Here is a 23,655-nt window from a genome sequence, read left to right as displayed (position 1 = left end):
GCATGCACGGAGGAGAAGGTTGACGGGATGCTGCGTTCGATATAGAGAGATACGGAACGATCGGACAAGAGTTTGGTCTGGGTTAACAGTCGTTGTTGTCTTTCTTAACTGGGTTGCGAAAGAACATCGGTATGAGACACGATTGGAGTGGGTGTTGTATATAAGTAATCCGTTGGGATTGTTACGATTCTTGTTATATTCTTGATTCGTAGACAGAATCGTATCTGAAGGAGGGAGGCCCAGGGAGTAAGATTACAGGTCATCCTGTACAGGATGGGCAAAATTCGTTGTCTACTGAGGGGATCTCGAGAACTATAGCAGCTAGAAGAAAACGTATGGCTGATAGCGAAGAAAAAGTCTATTTTAAGCGCAACTGACGACGAGCGGTATATCTTATTCTCTACCCCAAGGGCTTACGCGCCATGACTGATAGAAAAGAAGAAATTTCGTACTCAAGTTCTCATAACCTTTTTGTCTTTGAAGTTACAGATCTGAAACTTGAACCTTCTTAGGCACTTCCATACGTAGAATCTACTGACAAAAAATGTTTCTCCAATTCACAAATAACAAATTCAATAAAAGTCCGCATTCAAAAAAAATGAAAGTTCACCGAATGATTCGAAATGAAAAAGTATTTTGAGCTCATCAGTGGATTCTACTTGAAAAAGTGGCTGCAGAAGGTTCAAGTTTCAGATTTGCAACTTCAAAGACAAAAAAGTTATGAGAACTTTACGAAATTGTCAAACGAAGTATCGTAGGAGGCTGCGGTTTTCACCATTCTTTGTTTTTGAGCTAGGAAATGTATCATCCGTTTTCTTCTAGCTGCTATAGTTCTCGAGATCCTCTCAGTAGACAACGAATTTTGCCCACCCTGTACTTGAAACTTTCAGGTTCATCGTGACCTCCAACATATCAAACAGTTATCCAATAAGAGTGCAGATTTTCCTTAAAAAATCATAATAAAATGAATCCACACTACCCACCCCTATCTGTGATCGATGCTAACCTCACTTTTGACAGTTCTACCAAACTGACGACTGACATTTGTCATTGGAAAACGTCAAAAATCTCCAATTTCTGAAGCTTTTTTTCTTATTTCCCATCTGGCTTCCGGGACCTAACCTAACCTAACTAATTGAATAAACTCGAAGGAGTCGGTAATCGAAAAGTTACCCTTAAAATCGACAATCCTTCATTTATCCCACCATACGTCCGTCATTCACTTTATTTATTAACGTAATCTCATCGCGTCCTGTGGATTCGGATAAAAAAAACTCCGAGACAAACAGATAGACAGACACCAGAGTTTCGTGCATGTTTCATCGCACCCTAAATCATCAACCCTTAAAATCGACGTAGACAAAACAACGAATCGCGGGGAACAACCGAGTTCCGAAAGGGTTAAAACCTGAAAGACGCGAACGAAATAATGAAAAAATAAAAATAAAAAAAAAAGTCGAAAAAGGAAACAAAGCGTCCAAATTGCCATAGCCGATAACAAGATACGACGATACGGCAGACACAATGGACGAGCCGACGATGAAATTTTAAAATTCAAATTCTTGTCCCCGATCGAGAGAGGGTCCGGGGGATAAAGCCGAAGAATTAAAATCCGGCGTCGGTCCGTCGATTAGGGGTGGGCGAATGGACGGCTAAGATAAAAAACCTAATTAATGCGGCGTTGCCATAGGATGCGAATCAAATATAAATGACACACGCAAGAACGAGAGCGAGACGCGAATACCAACAAAAAAAAAAATGGAAAATTCTCTTTATGACCCCTGAAATATTAGGGTCGGCGGTCGGAGAGGGTGGAAACGGAGGGGTGGGGGGAAGGGGTCGATCCGCGTATGAGGGGGCGCCCAATATATCTCGGACTTCGGGGGTTTAGGATTCGGCTGCGGCCCTTAGATATTGAAAAAAGACCCCGAAAGGGTTAAATTAGTCCTAGGGCTGCACGTACGAATATGAGCGAAATAAGCATTCGGATATTTACGTCCGTTCCCGGTTCCTACGTAGCGGAACTACCCCTTCGTCTGTGGGGGAGAATTATTTCGTCTATATGCGGAGGGATTTTTGGGTTAATGAAATCTCGACCGAACCGGAGGATTTCGACGTTGTTTTTTCACGAACAATTCGATCTTTTCGTTTCGCGAAGGGAGGTTTTTGGGGGCGGTAAATATTATGCCAAAGGACAGGGTGAATCTTCGACTTGTATACAAATACATGTAAAAGTAATCCAATACTTTTATTTTATAGTTATTAATTCCTAGTAGGCAGTATTGTTACCATAGCTCTAGTTTCAAGTTTTGTTTTTCATAATAAGTTATTGAGAATATCATATTTCTAATCTTATTCCACTTGGGTTTCTGACTTTTAAAACCGATTTTACTTTAGGTATCAATATGATTTTCCATAATTTTTTAATGTTTCTAATGACATGTTTTTTATTACTTTAGGTTAAAATATGTTAAAAGTTCAAGTGAGAATGAAGAATATTTTATACAGTCTTTGACGCGTACAAATATTTTAACAGTTTATTCTTGAGGTCGAAAGAAACACTTTTTTCTATATCATTTTTTCCAATTCGGCCCTGATAAAAAGATATAGCCATTTTGAGTTTTTATAATGAGCTGTACCACCCCTGGAAAAACAAAATTACCTTCAGAATAACTAGATAAATCTGTGAGACTACACAGCTGTGGAACATTTAAACAGAATTGCATTCAGGCAAAATACCCAATTTTTCAAATTTCACATTAATTTTTAAACCGAGCATTGTACGAAAAAATACGAAGAATACCTTTATTTTACAAAACGTTCAAATATTCATTAAATAGCGTCCAGCTTGATTACAAGAGTTTAGTTCTTTGAATTTTTGGTATTTTTATGGTCATAATGAGAAAACTAGAAGACGTGGCTGATATCTTGTTTTCGAAAAAGATTGAACAAATAAATGAAAAACTTTATTTCGAAATAATAAAAAAATAATATTTTTTATTGTTTTTCAACAGTCTGTATCTTTTGAACCGAGGCGATTCGGAAAAAATAGTAAAGGAAAAAAGTGTTTCTTTCGACCTGAAGAATCTACTGTTGGATTATATTTACGAGTCAAAGACTCACCCTGTAGATTATAAGCGGTTCTGGCTAAGAAACAGATTTCAAAGATGTTTCAGAAAATGTATGTCGGTGAATCACTGGGATTTTTTTCGAATTTCTTCGAGGTACTTAGATCATATTCAATAATCGAAATAAATTTATAACGATATCATTACAACTTGCAGTAACAGTTTACTGTTATATCTTGATTGAACCAGCTTGTTCCCTGTAACAAATATCCCGATTCATCAACATTCCAATCTTTTATATCCCATCATTGAAATCTCGGATATATGAAATGATATTTAATTTCAATAAAAAAAAAATGAATAAATTTAATATCGACATCGAAACTATACGGAATCAGCGTAATCGTTTGCTATTAAGGAAATTAATTATGAAGGTTAAATAATGGCGATATTCCACATTTCATATCATTTTCACTTCGTTAATTTTATTTTCTGTTATATTGTTTTATGCGGCAATAAACTCTCTTATTATCATTATAATTGTAATCTTCGTCGAGTAATCAACTCGAGTTTTGAGAATAAAACATATACATATATCGCAGTGATCTGTGATATAACCCGAAAAGAATCTCGTCCTACTTACGACCTCCTCAGGACCTTCCGAGCGCATAGATGGGGCAACAATGGTCGCTCAATTGATAAATTGGAAAATAATTTATTTATTATTTCCTGGGCCAGCTGAATTGACACTGAACAGTTTTATCTATTGATACGTTGATTCGATCAATTTATCAAATTAGGACCGTCTATTTACCAATTTGATTACGTATTTATTGAATTATCCGACGTACGAACCTTTCCGGACAATGAGAGGCGCACTTGACCTCCCGTCAGGTGGATCTTTGACCCTCTGCTGCATCTTCGGACTCGCCAAAAGGCCTCCCTTTGTGGACGACACAAAGGGGGCCATTTTTCCATTACAGCGCCGGACAATAGGTCAACAACAAAACCTCCAATCATTTAGAATTGGATAAAAATGAATTAATCAGAAGATGGCTTCGACGTGGACTGCTCACAGATTATTAAAATCTAGACTTATAATAACGCTGAATAATGAACTACGCAAGGGTTACGTAGGGCGTTAAATGTTAGTGAGTTATCGGGAATATGTTGGGGGACCAAATATTGCCACCATAAAGTATTCACGAAGTGTATATTCAACTCCATAGAGAAATTCATTAATTATTCCACCGGCATATACCTATCTCCCGGCCGAAATTACGATCTAATTTAGTATTTTACAACTTCCTCCCGTTGGAAAAGGGTGCCTCAGATTAGAGTGGACATCGTAAACCGTCCGAAATATGTTAATAATGTAGGGGTGGAGGGGTTGGTTCTTATGTTATTCGTTCAATCGATCCTCGGATAGGGAACTGATCGATATTGCGAAAATGTTGCCGTTTTGATTAATATATATATAATATAATATAATAATAGATAATAAGAAAATGAGCAGAAAATCAACAAACCCTTACAAACCTCATCATAAAAGTGAAATCGAAAAGAAATAATAATAAAGAATGAAGAATAAATATCAAAAAATTAGTAAGCATATACAGGGTGAGTTTTTGACTCGTAAAGATATTTTAACAGTGGATTCTTGAGGTCAAAAGAAACACTTTTTTCCTATACCATTTTTTCCAATTCGGCTCGGTTTAAAAGATACAGGCTGTTAAAAAACTATAAAAAAAAAGTTATTTTCACTTTTATTTTTTTATTTACAAACGGTTTTATCGAATGAAATGAATTTCGGAATATAGTTTTTCATTTATTCGATGAATCTTTTTTTAACACAAGATATAACCCACGTCTTCCAGTTTTCTCATTATGACCAGTATGTACCATAAAAATACCAAAAATTTAAAGAACCCAACTCTTTAAACTATGTTGGTAACTATCTGATGAATATTTGAACGCTTTGTAAAATAAAAGTTTTTTTTTATAATTTCTCGTTTAATGCGCCGTTTTCTAGTAATTTGATCTTCAAAAATTGAAGTGCGTGTGAAATTTGAAAAATTGGTTATTTTGGCTGAATACAACTCTGTTTAAAAGATCCACAGATGTATAGAGTCACAGATTTAGCGTGTTATTCTGAAGGTAATTTTGTTTTTCCAGGGGAGGCACAGCTCATTATGAAACTTTGAAATGACTATATATCTTTTTATCAGAGACGAAACGAAAAAAAAGGTATGGGAAAAAAGTGTTTCTTTAGACCTGCATAATCTACTGTTAAAATATTGATACGAGTCAAAAACTCACCCTGTATAGTTTTCAGGATTAAAATTTATATGGAATAATTCACGACTAAATATTTATTGATTTGATATTGCTACTAATTTGGATTAATTGTGAACTTAAACAATTAAAAATAAACTTTCGCAATGTTGAAGATTTCTTTTCCGTAAATATGCCGCACCCTGCCGATCCTGATCCGTACTATAGATGTCTGAAATATTAGACGGGCCAAACACATATGAGAAATATCCCCAATAAATACAACCCTTCCGTGGATTACACCCTCTCTTTTCGATGAATCCTGCAGTATTCCTCTAACGACATCGGAAGTAGGGGAAAAATACGCTCGATGTCCGAGAAATTTCATTGACTTGGTGACGACGTCAAAAATTCATTCTGTGATCATTTTTTCCGCAACCTTCGGAGTTAGGTTTCGATTTCTTGGTCGTTGAAGAGAATTCCACATGGACAGAGTCAAAATTGCAACTTGGTAGTTGTAATTGGAGTTTTGTGTGTTTTTTTCTCGGGAAAATCCGAGGCAGGTTCCTCTAGGAGCTCGTCAACGAGAGTGACTCTCCCTTTCCTGCTCGGGATCGCTGCTATCGCCTGGCGAGTGACGGAGGACGCGAGGCCGGCAGGTGGCGCCGCCACCAACCCCTGCGGCGATGCGGCGAACTAAGCGGGAAAGTCCGCGCCACGTGATCCCCTATTTACATCGCAGTTTGGGTCGCAGGTTGGCCTTAAACGACGATTCGGAACTTTGAAATTGCGTGACGCGGCCACGTTGTTCTCATTTTTTACGTCTTGCTGATGGTGAAGCTTGGAATACGCGCGAATGCTCTTATCCGTCAATTTGACGAATTTATACCCGATACAAACCGATGATCCCAGATAAAAACCGTCCGGGAATGGGCCCAACGATCATATACAGGTAATCCGAAACGGCCCGTAAATAACCCGCACAAAAAAGATGACTTTCAACGTGCATCTCTTTATTGATATCGATTGTCGATAAATTAGAATTAAGGATTTTAATATCCACGGGAACCAGTCTCGCCTTGAATAAATTAGAGATTCTTAATATGATAAAAACGGTCGCAGAAGTGCCATAACAGTGAATTTTAACTTGTGTCGTTGGACATTTTGCCAATTTTCGCCTACGTTGAATACGGTCATATCCTTGACGATTATCGACTGTTTATATTGCAGCCATGCTGTTTTACGCCGGGGAAAACGGCCTTTTCGATGTCGCCGAATTTATCGTTTGTTACCGAGGTACGTCAACGTTTTTATTCGGTTTCTGTTGGATTTTCCTTCAATTTTTCGGGAATTAATTAACGACGGAACACCAAGGTCGGAAATTGTTTCGAATTCGAGACACAAATAACAATCTGGATATAAAGTTACAGATTCGCAATAATCACGTCAACCTTGGTCCTGACGAGCTATTGATGGGTCGATCGCGTATCATTCACCTTGATTGGAATCTTTTTTAAAATCATCATTACCGCGATGAGAACCGAAATGTCATATTTTTCGCCTCACCTGTCGTAAATCTCGAAACGTATAAACGTCAATTATTCTCATTATATCGAGACGTTAATTTTTTACGGCCCCCTCGATTTTTCCACGAATTTTTAATAACCCCCCCTTTGGTAATTGGTCGAAAATCTTTTGTGTTGCTCTCGATTCCGGGAAAAATTCGGATGGCGTCGATAAAATTTCGACAAATTTTAATGGTGGATTTTTATTCGTAATTTCGATGGAAAGTTTAAATTGTCCGCGTCGTTATTTTAACGATCGTTATTATCGAGTGCGATCGAGAGGTATAAAATCGGGAATTAATATTGCGAAATTTAATGTGCGAACATGTTTTTCGACTTACTGTAAAACATAACTGGAGTTTTTCCAAGTTTCGAGAAAGGGAGAAACGCTCACTGTTACAACCGTCGACAATACTGATTAAAACCAAGGATTATCGATGATGATAGACGTTTATATCTTCACAATTGCGAAACTCCGGCCAAACGTTTTTGGTCATTTATTCAACCGAAAGATTTTATAACATCCGCGTTTTATTTATCTTTTTTTTTCGATTTTTCCTATTTGGAAACGTTTTTTCGCGATTTTCCCGTTGTCTGCGGATTTTCCATAGGATGTGTGATCATTCCTAATTATCGCGTTGCATCACGTTTCAATTTTCTTATCGTTACGTTTCCGTTATTCTCATATATGGAAAATATATATTAGATGTTGAAAATTAATTCACGATTATATTCTAAACGTTTTTCCGAGCAAGTGATTGATGCACCAAGCTTCTAATTCCCCGTGCAGTCTGTAAATTGCATTACCATAATCCAACATTATAACCCGAGAATGATTGAATGGGTCCATTTTATGTGGTCTATTTTCAGATCATCATGGGAAAATGCGTGCGCTAACTTAGTTGTTGAAAGTATTTACCACAATATTTTGTACTTTCCACTTTGTAGTTTTTGAATTGTAGATTTTATTCACGGTATTTTTCGAATTTTCCATCATTTAAATTTTGTTATTTGACGTTGAAATTTCGAGAGTTATCGATGATTTTCGTTTCAATGAATTGAAAGTAAATTTAGAAGTATAGACAGAGTCATTAAAATTGTCAATAGATAAATGTTTTTGTTTATGGATAGGATTTTTCAAATGAGAAAAATAAAGCCAAAAATTTAAAATTCCTTTTATCTTTTCTCTTTCGAATTTTCCTAGTACTTTTTACGATTTCATTTAAAAATTGGATCCTTTTTCACATCAAGAGCGATTTATTTTCTGAATTCGGATTTTACACTAGTTTCGCTATAATCATTCATGAAAAATCATTTCACTCTTTTCGAACGTTAGATGAATTTTGGATAATTAAATTACATATTGGCAAACCTAGGAAAAAAACTGAATTGTCACTTGGTCGATACTTAAAATCATCCAAATATTTTTCAGATTATTAACGATATTTAGTTTTTCAAATTTCATAATATTTTGAATATTTGCTAGGATGTATTATGAAGTTGACGAAAATAGCAAATTCTTTTGGGGCACTGACTGACTTTCTAAATATTCGTCGTTAACGTTGATAAAAAATTAATTCGATCTTATTTATTACACTCTCAGTTACTTTTGTGATTTCCATTTTCGATCAACGAATATTTTCACTTTATTTTTTGAATTAATTTCAGTTACTTACGCGGAATTGAGAATTTTCAACATTTCGTCATTTTCACGTAAAGGTAAATACTGAATATAAATAAAATCTTTAGAGTCAGATTCAACAAGCAGAAAAATTTTCTAATTTTCGAAAAATTTCTTGTAATACTTTGGAACTTAACTAAATTTCCATCAGATGCTCGAAATGTTTTCATTCCATCTTGTTTTTCGTACTTGTCATAATATATAATCGAAAAAGCTCGAAATTTTTCGAATCGAATCTTTAAGAGATTTTCAATCCGAAAAAGTTAATTCGAAATTATCCGCAATTTTTTCATTCAATAAATTTCTCAGTTGGACACCCGCAGTTGCATTCACATACGTATTCGAACAACTGAATTTTTCACTGATATGAACGATAATTTGCAGATAATTTCCTTCGTATAAACGTCAAATTTCGGATATATTTCCGAAAAGCGTTCTTGTACGGAGTAACGGACTTAGTCAGATTTTGGTCCTTCGAACCGGATCATAATGTTGAATTGTCTAACATGAACTCCTCATTTTTAACATCCGAATAAATGTTGCCATTGAACTTTTCTCATTCAATTTCTTGATCGTTCGATGAATTCCCGGGTCGACGGTGGACTTTTCCGATACCGATCTTGATTTTTCCGGAATTTCACGGGAATGTCACTGGGTTACATTCTGACCGACGAGTAATCTTCGTAAACCTCGAGATCTTCAAAACTCCGCGTCTACGTCGATTTTTCACTTTTTGGTCCTTCGAGCCGGATTTAGCGGTATGGGGCGCGATTCGAACCCTAACTGGCGAAAATCACACTAACCTGTTGCCAGAACTGTGCCAGCAGATAAATCCTCTCCTTCTTGAAGAGCCAGTCCATGGACTGCATGGATTGGAGGTCCATCTCACCAGAAGGTGGTATGGAAGCAGTAGCCGAAGGCTGCATACGAAATTCTTCTATGTCAGCCACGACGGTACGCTTGAACGTAACACGGTTTCCGAAAAAAATAAAAACAAGAACTTTTGAACAAGTCACTCAACCGAACAGTCACCAACGAAACGTCCCGACATCTTTTTGTCAGATCGCATACATCCGTCGAAACACCACCGCCACTCTTCTCTGATTTCCAACGCACTCGAAGAATCTAGTTTTGTCGTCAGATCTATTCGGTACACCTATCACTGGGGGTGGCAGATCGGGGTGGTTACGGATCCGCAGTGTCATTTACGGAAGCACTAAACGTAAACACTAACACCGTTCACCTGTTATCGTCATTCCGGATTGAACAGATAGGTGTTGCACCCTTACGAGGATCACGTGTATCTGTCGAGGTAGTTACCCCAATACTGAGTCATGGATATAGCATGCATACTGCATCGAAGTAGCCTGTTGTTCCGTCCTTGTCGCGCCGTCTTCTGTTTTCCCGCAAGCTCCGCCTATCTAGTTGGTAGGTGGCGTCCTCTGCCGCGTCTTTCGCGAACGATCCCTATCTCCGTCCCGGTCCCACTCGCCAATTGTCGCATATCCGTCCTCGTCTAACGTGTGAAGCATATACTGGGACCAATACTGAGGCACAAGTAAAGAGATATTCTTTTTACTTAAAAATCGAAGGATATCTATGCGCCGTATTCCCGTGTACCCCTTCTATCACTCCGTAAGGGTTTTTCTAGTGACTGATATATCGGGAGGGCGCTGCGCATGGCTCGGCGCTCCGTATTTTCTTTGCGGATACACGGGGGGACGTGTGATGTGCTGTTGGGGTTGAAAAAACTTTCGATTGTTGTCGGAAAGTTGGTAAAGTCTACTTCGAGGACTCTTCTCTCTCTTGTTTTTTTTTTTCTCTCGTAGGCAGCGTTGGGCGGTCGACGACGTGTTTGAGTTTCGTCCGTTTCGGTTTTATGATGTCGGAAATTGGAAATTCAGATTGGGATTTTTTTTTCGGCAAGGTTTGGGAGTTGTATAAATTTCCATCTTTTCTCCGTTCACCGAAGGAATTTGGTTTTTTTTTGGGACTCTGCAAAATACGATGAAGTGTCTCTGTCGAATTTTCTGTCAAATTATTGGGTAGGGAAATGATAACTTCATCCCTTCATATAAGTTTGAATAAGTATTTAAAATGAAATATGGGGTAAATTGATATTTATAGCTGTCATCAAATCTATTTATCAAAAATTAAGATAAAAATTGTTTTATTCATTCTATGTGTGAGAAAATTCCTAAGGGTGAAAGGGTGTAGAATTATTCTTATCCAATCTTAAATTATTCGAGTGAACATAAGTAAAATTGAAGAAATTTCGTGAAATATTTATGAATAGGTACTGTCAAATATTTACCAAAACTGAGTGAACTGAAATTAGTTATATCTATAAGTATACGAAAACTTTCATTCATATTGAGCATAATTTCATTTCATGCAAAATTATTTTGAAAATACATTTCAGCTAATTCCAGATACATATTTGAGCAGGGTTTTTGTACAAGGATTCGAATATTTTTGGAATTGTATGTATATGTACTGATTATTCTAGAGATATAATCGATTCTTTTGATTTTTTTTTGAAAGGCTGTTAACTTTGAGGAAGCATTTTCGATAATTTTCAGCTTGTCGCTAAGTTTTTTCCTTATAATTTATTACTGCGCTCTTCTCAAATTACCTATCGATTTCCTTCAAGAAATTTGTGGGTCAATAATTTATTCGAAAAAAATATTTCATTTCGAATACTCACCAAGAATAAAAAAATTTGTATTATTAATATAAAAACGTCCTTTTTATCCTCACCAGTTCTCTAGAATTCACTAACGACTGCGTTCATATAAAATATATAAAATCTGATCGGAGTAGAATGAAATATATATTTTAAATCGAAGAGACAATTTCATTTTGTAGAGAACGAAAGAAAATTAATCTTGAATTAAAAGAATTCCTAGTTCGCTTCAATTCAATCTATTTACTGAATTTACGTATATTGGTTTACGAAGGTGCCACGTTATATTTTTTGTTTATGTAGTAATAAATTCCTTTAGGTCTTGACGAATTTTAACTGACCCCATCTTTCGACACGCGTATATCACAGAAAAATCATCGTAGCTCTAAACGTGATAAATATTCTACTGTTCTAGTAATAAATTTCAGTGTATACATGAAAGTTCTAATTTTGAGTGATTATAAGACCTTATCCCTTATGAATACACTGAAGTTCTGGAGGGTAAGGGAATTTTACAAATTATTTGAATCAATCAGTTTGAGGGAAAAATGGTTCAAAATATTCATTTCGATAATTGAAATATGACTTCTTAACCCTTACTTCCCCTTCAAAACTACCCAATATCCGTAAAAGATAGAATGTAGATGATAACTCCCTTTGGAAGATATTCGTAAAAATAAGGTTTTCAATTCACTCTTTCAAAGGGTGGTGTCTCCCATATTGTGAAGTTTCAGAAAAAAAAATTATACAAAGAAGACCATTATTTTTAGACGTGCCATCAGTACCTATATAATTCTGGACCACCTTGTATAATGCAGGCTTCTGTTTCTTACGATACACGGTTGATAAGTTCGTTGAATATTGAGAGCGTAAAGGTGAAGGGTTGTTATGTAAATTAGCAAGAAAATGTGGAGAGACGTCCGAGACATGCAACATCTGCCTTATTTACTCTTGTTTGCCGTGGTTCACCAGTGAGAATTAATGATGAGACTTCAATTAGGCACTTTCGACTGGGTAATTCGAAACGGAGGAATGAATGGATATGGATTTTCTGAAAAATTCGGGCCTCCTTCACAGCTTGAATATTTTTCAACTCTGGGTTTCTCGAATGAAGAATATGTAATATAAAATAAACTTCGCCCTTTTTCGAAACTCATTTCATAAGGAGAATAGGAGAAAATGTAAAGTTATGCTTTTTTAACTCCCAGTATCCCATATAAATTTAGTCTTTTTTTCTTTTTTTCAAGATGAATATTTGTTGATGAATCAAATTTCGTAATTATCCAGTATATTTTTCTTTTTCTTCTTATTTCATATCTATCAACGTACATACATATGAAACATTAACATTCTTTCTGGATAATTAACACATTTTTTTTGCCTTTGAGTTAAAAATATCAGGAAAATGTTCGTTGTTAAAAACATAGCGTAAATCACTTTATCTTTCACTACTATTGATGGAGGAAATTCTAAACCCGTGACAAAAATGTTTCAACGAATGGTACAAACACCATTTTTCGCACATCTTCTCAGGAACGAAAATAGAAGCATCACTATTTTACCAATTGTAATAATTTCTGTTCAAAATCACAGTAACTGATATAGAAAAAGACCTAGGGAAGTGAAATTCCCAGGATAGGGGTGGGTTAAAGGACATAATCCGCTAAATCCAAGCGTTGTGCAGAATATCACGCAGATTGCAACACTAGAAGATGAAATATGAATGAAACATTATTTTTCTCAGAAACAATTCCCAAAAGAGACGCTCAACTTTCGCAAGAACCGTCAGAGAGTAATTAGAAGGCGTGGAAGTATCAATTTCCAAAAAAATCGGTCGTGTATTTTTGGAAACATTGGGAAAATTTTTGGGGATGCTCAGCCCCTAGGTCAGTTTAACCTATCTTAATTTTATGTGTCTAAAAAAAATCTTAACTTTCAATCCCGAACGTTTCAAATCAAACGGAGTACAGTCGTCATAAAATAATTATTCATCGTTGAAGATCTTCGTCACTACGAAATTCGCGATAACTTCGTACGAGCCCCCGAAACTACCTCGACACCCCATCCATAAAAGACGACGATTCTGACTAGGTGCAGGTCGATGTGTGTGCAGTCTCTCTCTTTGCATCGGGTTTCAGGTAAGCCCGACGATGTCTCGTAGCGTAGTAGAGCTAAACTTCGGCACATACTGAACTTGAACGACTTTGTGGCCACAAGATGATGTTCCGACACGTCGTAGTTACGAGCATGTTAATTTGGCGAATTCCCTTTCGTTTTCGATTAAGAGATCGAGAGAAGAGAGGCGGGTTATATTGAGATTTTGGGAGAGAGGTTATGGCTGATTGTTTTTGTTGTTGTTAGTTTCGATGGTTTCAGTCGAATGGCCATTTGTATGTGCGTGAGTCAAGAGATTTTTTGTCGATTTTGGACTTGTTGTCACAAAATACTGGGTGGGCCGTGTGCGGGAGTATTTATGTAACTTTTATCGATTCTCTTGAGGATATTTCTCTTGAGGCGTAAGCTCCTTATCAAACTCTATTAGTTGTTGAAAATTTTCTCTTCTTTGCACTCTAGATGTGATAAATTCGACATCCAATAATTATTATCGCCTACCATACATAGTTTTTTCATGAGAACAGACTCATGATTTGAGATAGCAATCATTGAAATAAGTATAACTTAACGTTGAGCCTGTCTTAAACAACTCGGTGCAAACAGGCATTAATATACAGGGTGAGTTTTTGATTCGTACAAATATTTTAACAGTATATTCTTGCGGTCAAAAGAAACACTTTTTTCCTATACCATTTTTTCCAATTTAGCCCTGATATAAATATAAGGCCATTTCAAGTTTTCATAATGAGCTGTGCCACCCCTGGAAAGACAAAATTAGCTTCGGAATAACTAGCCAAATCTGTGACACTACACATCCGTGGATCTCTTAAACAGAGTTATATTCAACAACAATAGACACAATTTTTCAAATTTCACAGACACGTTTTAGTTTTTGAACATCAAATTACTCGAAAACGGTGCAGTATACGAGAAAATATGAAGAATACTTTTACATTACAAAACGTTCAAATATTCATTAGATAGCGTCCAACTTAGTTTCAAGAGTTAGGTTCTTTGAATTTTTGGTTTTTTTATGCTATATAAATACAGAAAAAACTGAAAGACGTGGATGATATCTTGTGTTCGAAAAATATTCATCAAGTAAATCAAAAACTATATTTCGAAATTCATTTCATTCGATGAAACCGTGTGTGAACTAAAAATAACATTTTTGTATTTTTTTTTCAACAGCCTGTATCTTTTAAACCGTGCCGGTTCGGAAAAAATGTTAAGGGAGAAAAGTGTCTACTGTTGAAATTTTTGTACCAGTAAAAGACTCACCCTGAATAGGGTTTCCAAGGATAATTGGGAATAAATTAGGATATAGCTTCAGTACCTAAAAATAACACGAAAAGTTTGTATGGAGCTATGCTCCGTTGAAAAGTTACGTTGCCTAAAAGATGACGACTTGATTCTGGATTTATTCAAGAAGGAGGAGGAACAGAGATGAACGAATGAAATTTTGCAGTGGTATTTTTCAAATAGAGATGCGTCTAGATCTCAATTTTTCACCGATTCCCCACAGAAAGGTGAAATCTGCAACCCTTTTTTATTTTCCACCATATCTATTCATTCAGGCTCATCAAGTATACGTATTGAAATGACTTTTTTTCTGGAAACTTTATTGCCTTTCAACTGTTTCCGTAAAAGAATAAATTATATCCTTGGCATAATTTGTGCACAAATCGAGTACATTCAACGAAGTTAATCGTTAATACTATGCTGTTGGTCAAACTGTAACATTCGAAATCACAAACTGTCGATCATAAACAACGAAAGAAGCACAGGATATATTTTAATTTTACGGAAATACTACCATTTTACGACAAAAACTAATGAAATTGCCTTTTCACTGCATTATTTAATGATGACATTCGAAGCCTGTGAAAAGTTATGGTGGAAAATCAAAAAGGGTTGTAGATTTCACCTTTCACCCCTCTCTAACTATGAGGGATAAGAGAAAATTTGTTTCAGATATCTTTTCATTTGAAGAATACCTCTGCAAAATTTCATTTGTTCATCTTGTTCCTACGTTGAAAACATTTACCAAGTCTTCATCTTTGAAGCAACGTAACTCGTTTCCAGACATACCTACATGGAAACTTTTCGTCTTATTCTAAGGTTCTGAACCTATTTCCAAATTTATTCCCATTAATACTGGGATTCCCTGCATTTAGCTAACATTAATGATTATGATTCTGAGGGCAAAAAATCAACAAAAATTACCCAATTCCACCAGTAATGGGGAATTCTCCTCAATTTGGGTTATCACAGCATATGCAAGTTTAAACTGAATAATTATGAGTTTCATTCATGAATTTTCCAAATGCACCGCGAAAACTATTCAAATCATTCTTCAAATATGAGGTTCTAAAATTTAAATCGCTTCGTTTCAAGTTTACGATTTGGCAACAGCTCCTACTAGAAAATAAAAAAAGGCTTGTTTATAAAATAACAGTTGTTGATGTGCAGCCATCATAAGGCGCGCACTCACTGGCGAGCCTCAATAGCCATAAAAATCCTATAAAATTTTACGACCTTCCTCGCTCGTCGCAGACTTCATAGATAACCATCTTTGTCCATCTCATCAAGATAGTGTATTTGTTGTCCTTTATTATCAACGCATATTTCAGTCGACGTTGCCAACTTGTGTAATAGAAACGAAACGCTTTAAATTTTAAATAACCATTTTTATTTTTCATTTTTGAGTACTTAAAATATTTTTTTCTGGGAAACGGTTGAAATGGTTATTTCAAAATGAGACGTTTCAAAGATATTTCATAAAAAATACATCATTTTGGTCAGAAGGAGTATTCCCTATTGATGATGATATTCCAGGTTCGTTCCAGACATGATGGAACGATGTAATTGATTTATTGAAAATTTGATACTTACCGGGAATATTTTTCGATCCCCCCCTGTAATTCAACTGACTTTCTCCATTAGCGTCCCGATCAGATAACCCCAGATAAAACGTCCGGCGATCTTCAATCATTGTTCCAACGAAGAACGAGATCTGAATAGGCGATAGGCGATTACTCTAAAAGCCAACAATTGAAATCGTTATTGTTGAATCGCAATCGTCAGTTTCTGGAGAATCGCCTCAACGCAACTTTAACTTATCTATTTTTAATTCGCGTTATTAAACATCCTAGCTAGGTTTTCTGCCGTTTAGTCCTGTCGTAATACTTTAATTCTTTATTGTTTTTGATAATTTGACCGAACAATTAGTTCTCTCCATTATTCTGGTTCTTGCGAAACTACGCGATGACTGAAATATTGTTCGTGGGATTGAATGGAATTGACAGGTAGTAATTATGCTATTTACGGTTTTGAAAGAGCGTATCGTTATTCGTCTATGATTTCGGTTGGTTCGGATGTCACGGAGCTAAGTACGGTATTAGATTTTGAAGAGCGATTTTCGTGAGAAATTGGCTGAAAGCCTTGTACCATTGTTCTGGAAGGAAATGAGCGTCAGAATTCTCTAATTCATGTTCGATCCCAATAAAAAAATATACGTGGAAAAACGTTGCATCTTTCAAGTAACGCTGCTATTAGTTTTCGTTGAATCAACGCAAAAATTACGTTAACCACCACACGTTGATTTTACGTTTGTTACACGTAGAAATTATCCCCTTTGTAACCAAAATTCTACGAAGCAAGTTTCGAAATTACGGATTATAGACGCTACAACAATGGTTCTAGTCTTGTTAGCTAAGAATATCATTCATCAATTCGAAATTGAACGTCAATTTAACGTTTCTTACATCCCATTGATTAAACGTTGAGAACACACGATAAAGATACGTTTCTTATTGGTGGCCATAGTAACGTGTTGATACATATACGTTGATTATACGTAGAATCAACGTGTGATTTAATTATTCAACCTCCCATACCACATTCAAACGTATATTAAACGTTTATGTTTCTATTCGGATGTGAACGAGTTTTATGGAGAATTCGAAGAGCGTGCTTGTAGAAATTTTGATGTTCAACTGTCAAAACGTAGTCGAACCGACGATAAACCGTCAGTTTTCATCGAGAAAAACCACGTGTCGCTCGGCATCCGTCACCTGTTCCACAGAGCGTGATAGGATCGTATAAAATCGATGTTCCAGCATTTTTACCCCATTTAACTGCCGAGGGAAACGTTTACGCAGCCTTAAACGCTCGTCAAACAAAAATATACAGTCTACTATAGCTGGCTGAACAGTCAAGAAAGCTGATTCCGAGGCTTATTCCCTGTTCAAACAGAACGGCATCGACCTAGATCGAGGGCGAGCAGCAGCGGCATGCAGGTTTGCACCCCTATACGGGGGGTAACCCTTTGCTAGATTTCGTTATTCGGATCCCTCGACGTGTAAAAGGGTCCTTTATTTGGATTGACTGGGCGCATTTTCTACCTGTCGTTCTTATCATTATTCCTTCGTCTATGGGATGTGCTAAGTGTAATTAGCGCTTTTAATGCGCGGACGACAATGACGGTTTCGACACTTTGGCGCTATCGATCTTCATTGGAAACTTCTGCTTGATTTGGTCCTTCGATTGGGATAATGATGGTGGCGGTGATTTCGATCCTGAGAAATTCGCTTCCTTCGTGACTTCTCTAGCTACAATAATATTGTCGTTGGGTTAATGATGGTGGTAATTTGATTAATTCAATCTTCATGGGTTTATATTGACTTTATGTCAGTTATGGAAGTGAAAATTGACTGTCTAAATTTTCTACAATGACTCAAATGTACGGAACCATTTTCTAGCCACAATTTTATGTGGAAAAAAGGGTACAGGAAATAAGTGTTTCTTTGGACCTCAAGAATCTACTGTTGAAATATTTGTACGGATCAAAGACTCACCTTGTATATCATAATTTGATGCAAGAATGATGAACTGAATGCTTATGATTGAAAACAAATTTATGGGCTTTGATTCCCTGATCAAACTTTGTGAAACCAGGCATAGACCTACGCTTTTATGTAAATTCAACTTGATCTAGGGGTGACTAGATTGCAAAGGGAGGAACTGCAATGTATCTTTTGGATTTCTTTTCAACGTGGTTCGAAGAATTTCGTTTTGCCGATGAACAAGTGGATGGGGGATGGAAGCAGGTCGTTTTCTTCCATTCTTTCGTCTTGCAGAGAGCATCTTCGTCAAAGTTTTGGATGAAGTAGGAATCGATGAAGTGCTCGATATCTACCATGTGTTCGTCTGATAGAAGGGGAAATAGGAGGATCCTCAGTGATAGAAGTAACACAATAGATCCCAGAAGAAGTTTGAAGGAAAAATTCATCACACCCAAAAAAAATTGTGGGTATTTGAAAAAAAAACTTCTGAGAGTTGATAGATATAAAGGGTGTTGCTTGGCGCTCCTTAGTTGGTTCACCTTGTATATTCCTTAAGAGTGCAAGGTCTGCAATAGTCACGATACTGGTTTTAAAAATATCCCTCAGAATTATCGGAAATTTTACGAGATCACAACGCGGCGTTCTTCACGTCGCCATCAGAACTTCGAGAAATAATAACCGGTCCGTGGAAGAAAACCAATTTGCGATTTTCCATCGTGGCCTCGTTTCCCTCTCCGTGGAAGTGCCAGAAAGAGAGGAACGTATATAAAGTCCGGTCGGAAATGCATTGAAGCATCACCGGATATGACTGGTGTAGTCATAAGGACACGCGAGAGTGGTTCTCAGCTAGACAGACCATTAGTGGCATGGATTAAAAAATCCTAACAAGACGTAATAATTTATTGTGAATAACACTTCGGATTCGGAGTCTCACGACGCGTTTTCGTCTAGTATATAGGGCCCCGGACGTGCATAGGGGGAGTTGAAGAGAGGAAATGTATTGTTCGGACTGTTGGCGCGAGGGGGGTAATTATGGGTGATTGAAAGGGAGGAAAAATTTCCTAATTCTCAGTGTCATTACCCGCGAAGTTTGGGTTTCACAAGATGACATAAGTAATATTGGAGAAACTGACCTACATAAAACAAATAATAATATATAGGTCCTTTTTTTTTCGTTGATGGCCTCTTTAGTTCGAGACAGGTTGATATTTTGAGTTGCATGTGAAGCTCCTCCTCAAAAGACCAAATTTTGTCTTCAGAATCTTCGATTTAAACCAAATCATCATGTGATAACCGCAGTTTATATTTTTTTGCAAGTTACGATTCGATATAAGCCTCTTTGCCACCTATTGTTGCTGTAATTTACGCAATTTCAGGAAAAAAGGCTCTTTAAATGGGTCAAACGGCATCTCCCTTGAAAGGTGCACACGAAAAATGTACCTATAAAGGAAAGGAGACGAAAAAACCAAAGGAGAATTAGGTAGATACTCTGGATGGAATTTCCAGAGGCTGTAACACTCCAAAAAATTCCTTGGGATTCTTAACATAGAAGTAGAATTTGCTACACTTCCCTCCTGGATTCCTCACAGGACATTGTCGCCTCAGGAAGGACCTAGTTCTGTAACTAGGCGATTCTGGGTTTGTTCCTTGTCCCCACGGGACCTGCTATGATCAGTATCAGCTAAATCCATCAATTTCACATCGTTGACTGACATGGAAGCCATGTAGTTCTGGTAACATTGACTCGTTCTTTTGGAAACCAATCTAAAACAGTAAAAATCATGTAAACAGAAGTAGTTCTGCATGTTAAACGTGTGAAATGTAATTGATAATTTGTGAGCGCTTAGCAGCAATTTTGTGATCGATAACATTTTGGTTTCTTTACAGGTTGCTGACGATATCAACGTAACTTCCCTTCGTTTGGCAGAACAAACAAGGTAAGTTCACCTCCTACATCTGAAATAAGTATAAAAATGCAGTTTCTTCAAATGCCGAATTCTCGCAGATATCATCTTTGTGAATGACGCATTGCAAATATCAAAGTGTTTCATTCAGACGTCAATTTTACGGTTTTAAAAATACCATTTCGAGATTCAACGATGTTTTAGTTCATTTACATAGTGACTTTCGTGCAATTTGAAATATTCATTGAGTTTGTGACGGTTGATGCAGTATCCTCGGTTAACTTTTGAATTTCGGACAAGTTATAAATCATATGAACTGTCAGATAGTCTTGTAAACAACAATTGCTATACCCATGTCCACAAGACGTTACATCAGATGTCCATTACATACCTGATTAGCTGTATTTGAATGCAGGGTGTGAATGAATAGTTGGGAAACATTTCAAGGCGTAACTAAACAAATAGTGTGGATCATTTCTGTGATTGTTTTTGACCAGCCACTGCTTAGACACAGCTTCCCCAAGATGACACCTGAAAAGCAATTTTCAAAAATTTTCCCAAAAACCAGGACTGAGCAGACTTCCACAAGGCAATCTCTAAAACTACCCTGAAATTTAAAAATGGGACAATGATTAACCAGATGATTTATGGTTTCTTCAGGTTCCCCGCATTCACAACTAGGGCTCTCAACTGAATTCCTTCGGAAAACCATACGATTGCAACGTCCATGATCTGTTCTTATACGATTCAGAATACACCATATTTTCCTGGGAAGATCAAAACCTGCAACTCTATTCGAGGGATCACTGACTAATTCTTGGTTGAAAATAGTGCATGTATTACATTCAGACTGCCAAATGTCCTTGTTCCTTACATGCGAATTGAGGAAAGAGTTGGACCATAAGGGTTCACGCGACTTCAGTATTGGAATCGTATTTTGTGGAATATAGGAAAGAATTGGAAATGAGTCGGGAGGGGAGTGAAAATTATTCCAAGAATTTATAACTGCAGTCTATCCTACGAATATGGAGTGGTACAATGTTTGAAAGAACTTGTTACCATTGAATAGGTCAAGATCTAATAGTTCCAGTAATAATTCACATAAAGAGATTCAGTTGTGTATAAATTTTTGGCACATGAGCACTATCAACTCAAAGGATGCAACAATATGCAGCAGCCGAAAAAAACCACAGCTAGGACTGCCGTTAGAAGAGCAGGAAAATAATGATTATTTCAGATAGTTGATCGACCCTTAAGAGATTGGTGAATCTTCAGTGTTGTAACCTCTGCCTCTGAAATTCGACTATCTGCTACCCTACATCGAATCCGTCCAATTCTTCACCGATCGAGAGAGCATCTTGACCACTCTCTACCGCGCCAACAAGACACCCAGCGATCCGCGATAACAACAATAAATAAGAACGAAGAGAGACCATTCGAACACTCTCGTTTGTATCGGTCACGATTCAAAGAACACCCCCTCGTCGGAAGGAACAAGTGAAAAACGTCCGACTCCATGTGAACACTCTCTTGGCCAGTTGGTAGGGACAAAGAGTCCAGCGGCTAATTACAGAAATTCTATACGATTATCAGCGTCCGTTATCGGCAATTTCAACGCTCCGTTCGAAACAATATCAGAATACATTAATAAATTACGCATTAATTAGTCGTAGGGATCAATCGAAAGCGGGAACTGTCCGGACCCAAGGACGGCCGAAGACAAAGGACGCACCTGACGTCGGACGCAATTTGGTAGTAGCTGTAGTCGTTGACGAATTCGCCCAGTGAAAAGGAATCGGATAATTCGAGAATCCGTTGGGGCGCATCGATATCTAATGAGTATCCGCGAAGGGAAACTTGAAAATTATCGACCCACGATTTGTACCCTGCGGAACCCCGTCCTCAAGATCTGCTCCACTCTCTGTCTCCCTGTAAGCCTCAGCAATCAGTTCTAAGTTGAAATTAGAAAAATTGTTCATCTACTCGATAACAATACCGTCGAGAATAAACTTCTTAGCCCAATATAGAACCAAACAAAATTTCAATGTCAAAATATTTCATTACTCAACATATTCTCCTCTTAGACCTTTAAACAAAACATGTTTCTTTTTGCTCTGCAAACCAGATCTCCACAGCTTGTGATGTCTCCTTGTTAGAAGAAAATTTACGACTTTTTATTTCTTCAGTTGAGGAAAGATATGATAGTCGGATGGAGACTAATCTGGAGAATAAATAGTGTGTTTAAGTAATTCAAATCCTAAATCACGAATTTTTTGCATGGCAACATGAGATTTGTGTGCATGGGCGTTGTCCTGCAAAAACAAAACACCTTTGGATAGCTTTCCGCGTATTTTCTATTTAATTTTTTCTCGAAGAGTGGTCAGTTATGTCGAATAGTAATCTCCGGTTTTTGTTCTACCCTTATCCAAAAAATCAATCATGATTAGTCCATGGCAATCCCAAAAAAACCGAAGCAAGAACTTTTCCAGCAGATTTTTGGGCACGAAAATTCTTAGGTCTTGGAGAACCAGAGTGTCGCCATTCCATCGATTGTTGCTTTGTTTCTGGATCGTAGAACTGTACCCAAGTCCCATCCAAAGTAACAATTCGGTTTAAAAAGTCCACATCGTTTTCAAATCGAGCACAGATCGAACGCGATGCTTCTACCCTTGCACGCTTTTGGTCAACATTCAAACATTTGGGGATCCATTTTGCGGCAATTTTTCTCATGTTCAAATTGACGTGAACTATATGATGTACGCGTTCGTATGAAATATTCAGTGCTTCAGATATACGTTTCAGCCCAATTCGACGGTCTGATAAAATCATGTCATGGACTGCATCGATATTTTCGGGGACTGACACAGAAACTGGCCTTCCCGATCGGTCATCATCTTCAATGGAAAATTCACCTCTTTTGAAGCTTGCAGTCCAATTTTTCACGGTCCCATACGAAGGACATTGATCACCAAGGGTATTAAGCATATCTTCGTAAATCTGCTTACCTCTTAACCCTTTTAAATACAGGTACTTGACGATGGCTCTATACTCCAATTTTTCGATTTTCACAATTTCGGTGGACATCTTCTTTCTTTTAATTTATTGCGTAACTCTGGGTTTTTTTTTGACCTCAAACTTCACACTGACTCTTCTAATGTTATTGTTCGTCGCTATGGTAAGCAATATTTTTTTCATGCATGGAACTAGTCTAGACTGACTAGATATCAATACATCCTAGTAAGTTAAACAAGAACCTTCACAAAGTTATCCTGGAGCAAAGTACTGATTGTCAACTCCTTCAAATATGTACAGGGAACTCTAAATTGTTTGATTTACGCTCTTACTCTGACTTCTAGACTAGATAGGGAAAAACGTTGAATGGAGTCCTGGGCTCGATTTTTGTGAAAAGTCCATTAGTGGTATTTTTTTTTGCGGATTCAAGCAGTGTCACTAGAGTGTAGTACCTGGTTGTGTGACATCCTTGTGTATGAAGTCGAACGATCACCCAAAAGGTT

General features: G+C 37.1%; 1 protein-coding gene and 1 long non-coding RNA gene across 6 annotated transcripts in view; one reads left to right on the top strand and one right to left on the bottom strand.

The window, feature by feature from the left end:
- Positions 1–9,920, bottom strand: part of LOC123320012 (homeobox protein cut) — a 77,582-nt gene extending 67,662 nt beyond the window's left edge. For 4 of the 5 annotated variants that reach the window (XM_044907144.1, XM_044907145.1, XM_044907147.1 and 1 more), the window contains exon 1: positions 9,392–9,920. In XM_044907144.1, the coding sequence (XP_044763079.1) occupies positions 9,392–9,514 (123 nt within the window). In that variant the 5' untranslated portion in view covers positions 9,515–9,920. Of the gene's footprint in view, positions 1–7,248; positions 7,356–9,391 lie in introns of those variants that run through there. The other variant, XM_044907148.1, reaches the window with a different exon arrangement.
- A 10,198-nt stretch (positions 9,921–20,118) lies between these two features.
- Positions 20,119–23,655, top strand: part of LOC123320769 — an 80,854-nt gene continuing 77,317 nt past the window's right edge. Inside the window, exon 1 of the long non-coding RNA XR_006538796.1 lies at positions 20,119–20,173. This is a non-coding gene — a long non-coding RNA (uncharacterized LOC123320769). The remainder of the gene's footprint in view (positions 20,174–23,655) is intronic.

The sequence above is a fragment of the Coccinella septempunctata genome, chromosome 9 (genome assembly GCF_907165205.1).
Source record: "Coccinella septempunctata chromosome 9, icCocSept1.1, whole genome shotgun sequence".
Classification (NCBI taxonomy): Eukaryota; Metazoa; Arthropoda; class Insecta; order Coleoptera; family Coccinellidae; genus Coccinella; species Coccinella septempunctata.
This window is presented reverse-complemented; position numbering and strand designations above follow the sequence as displayed.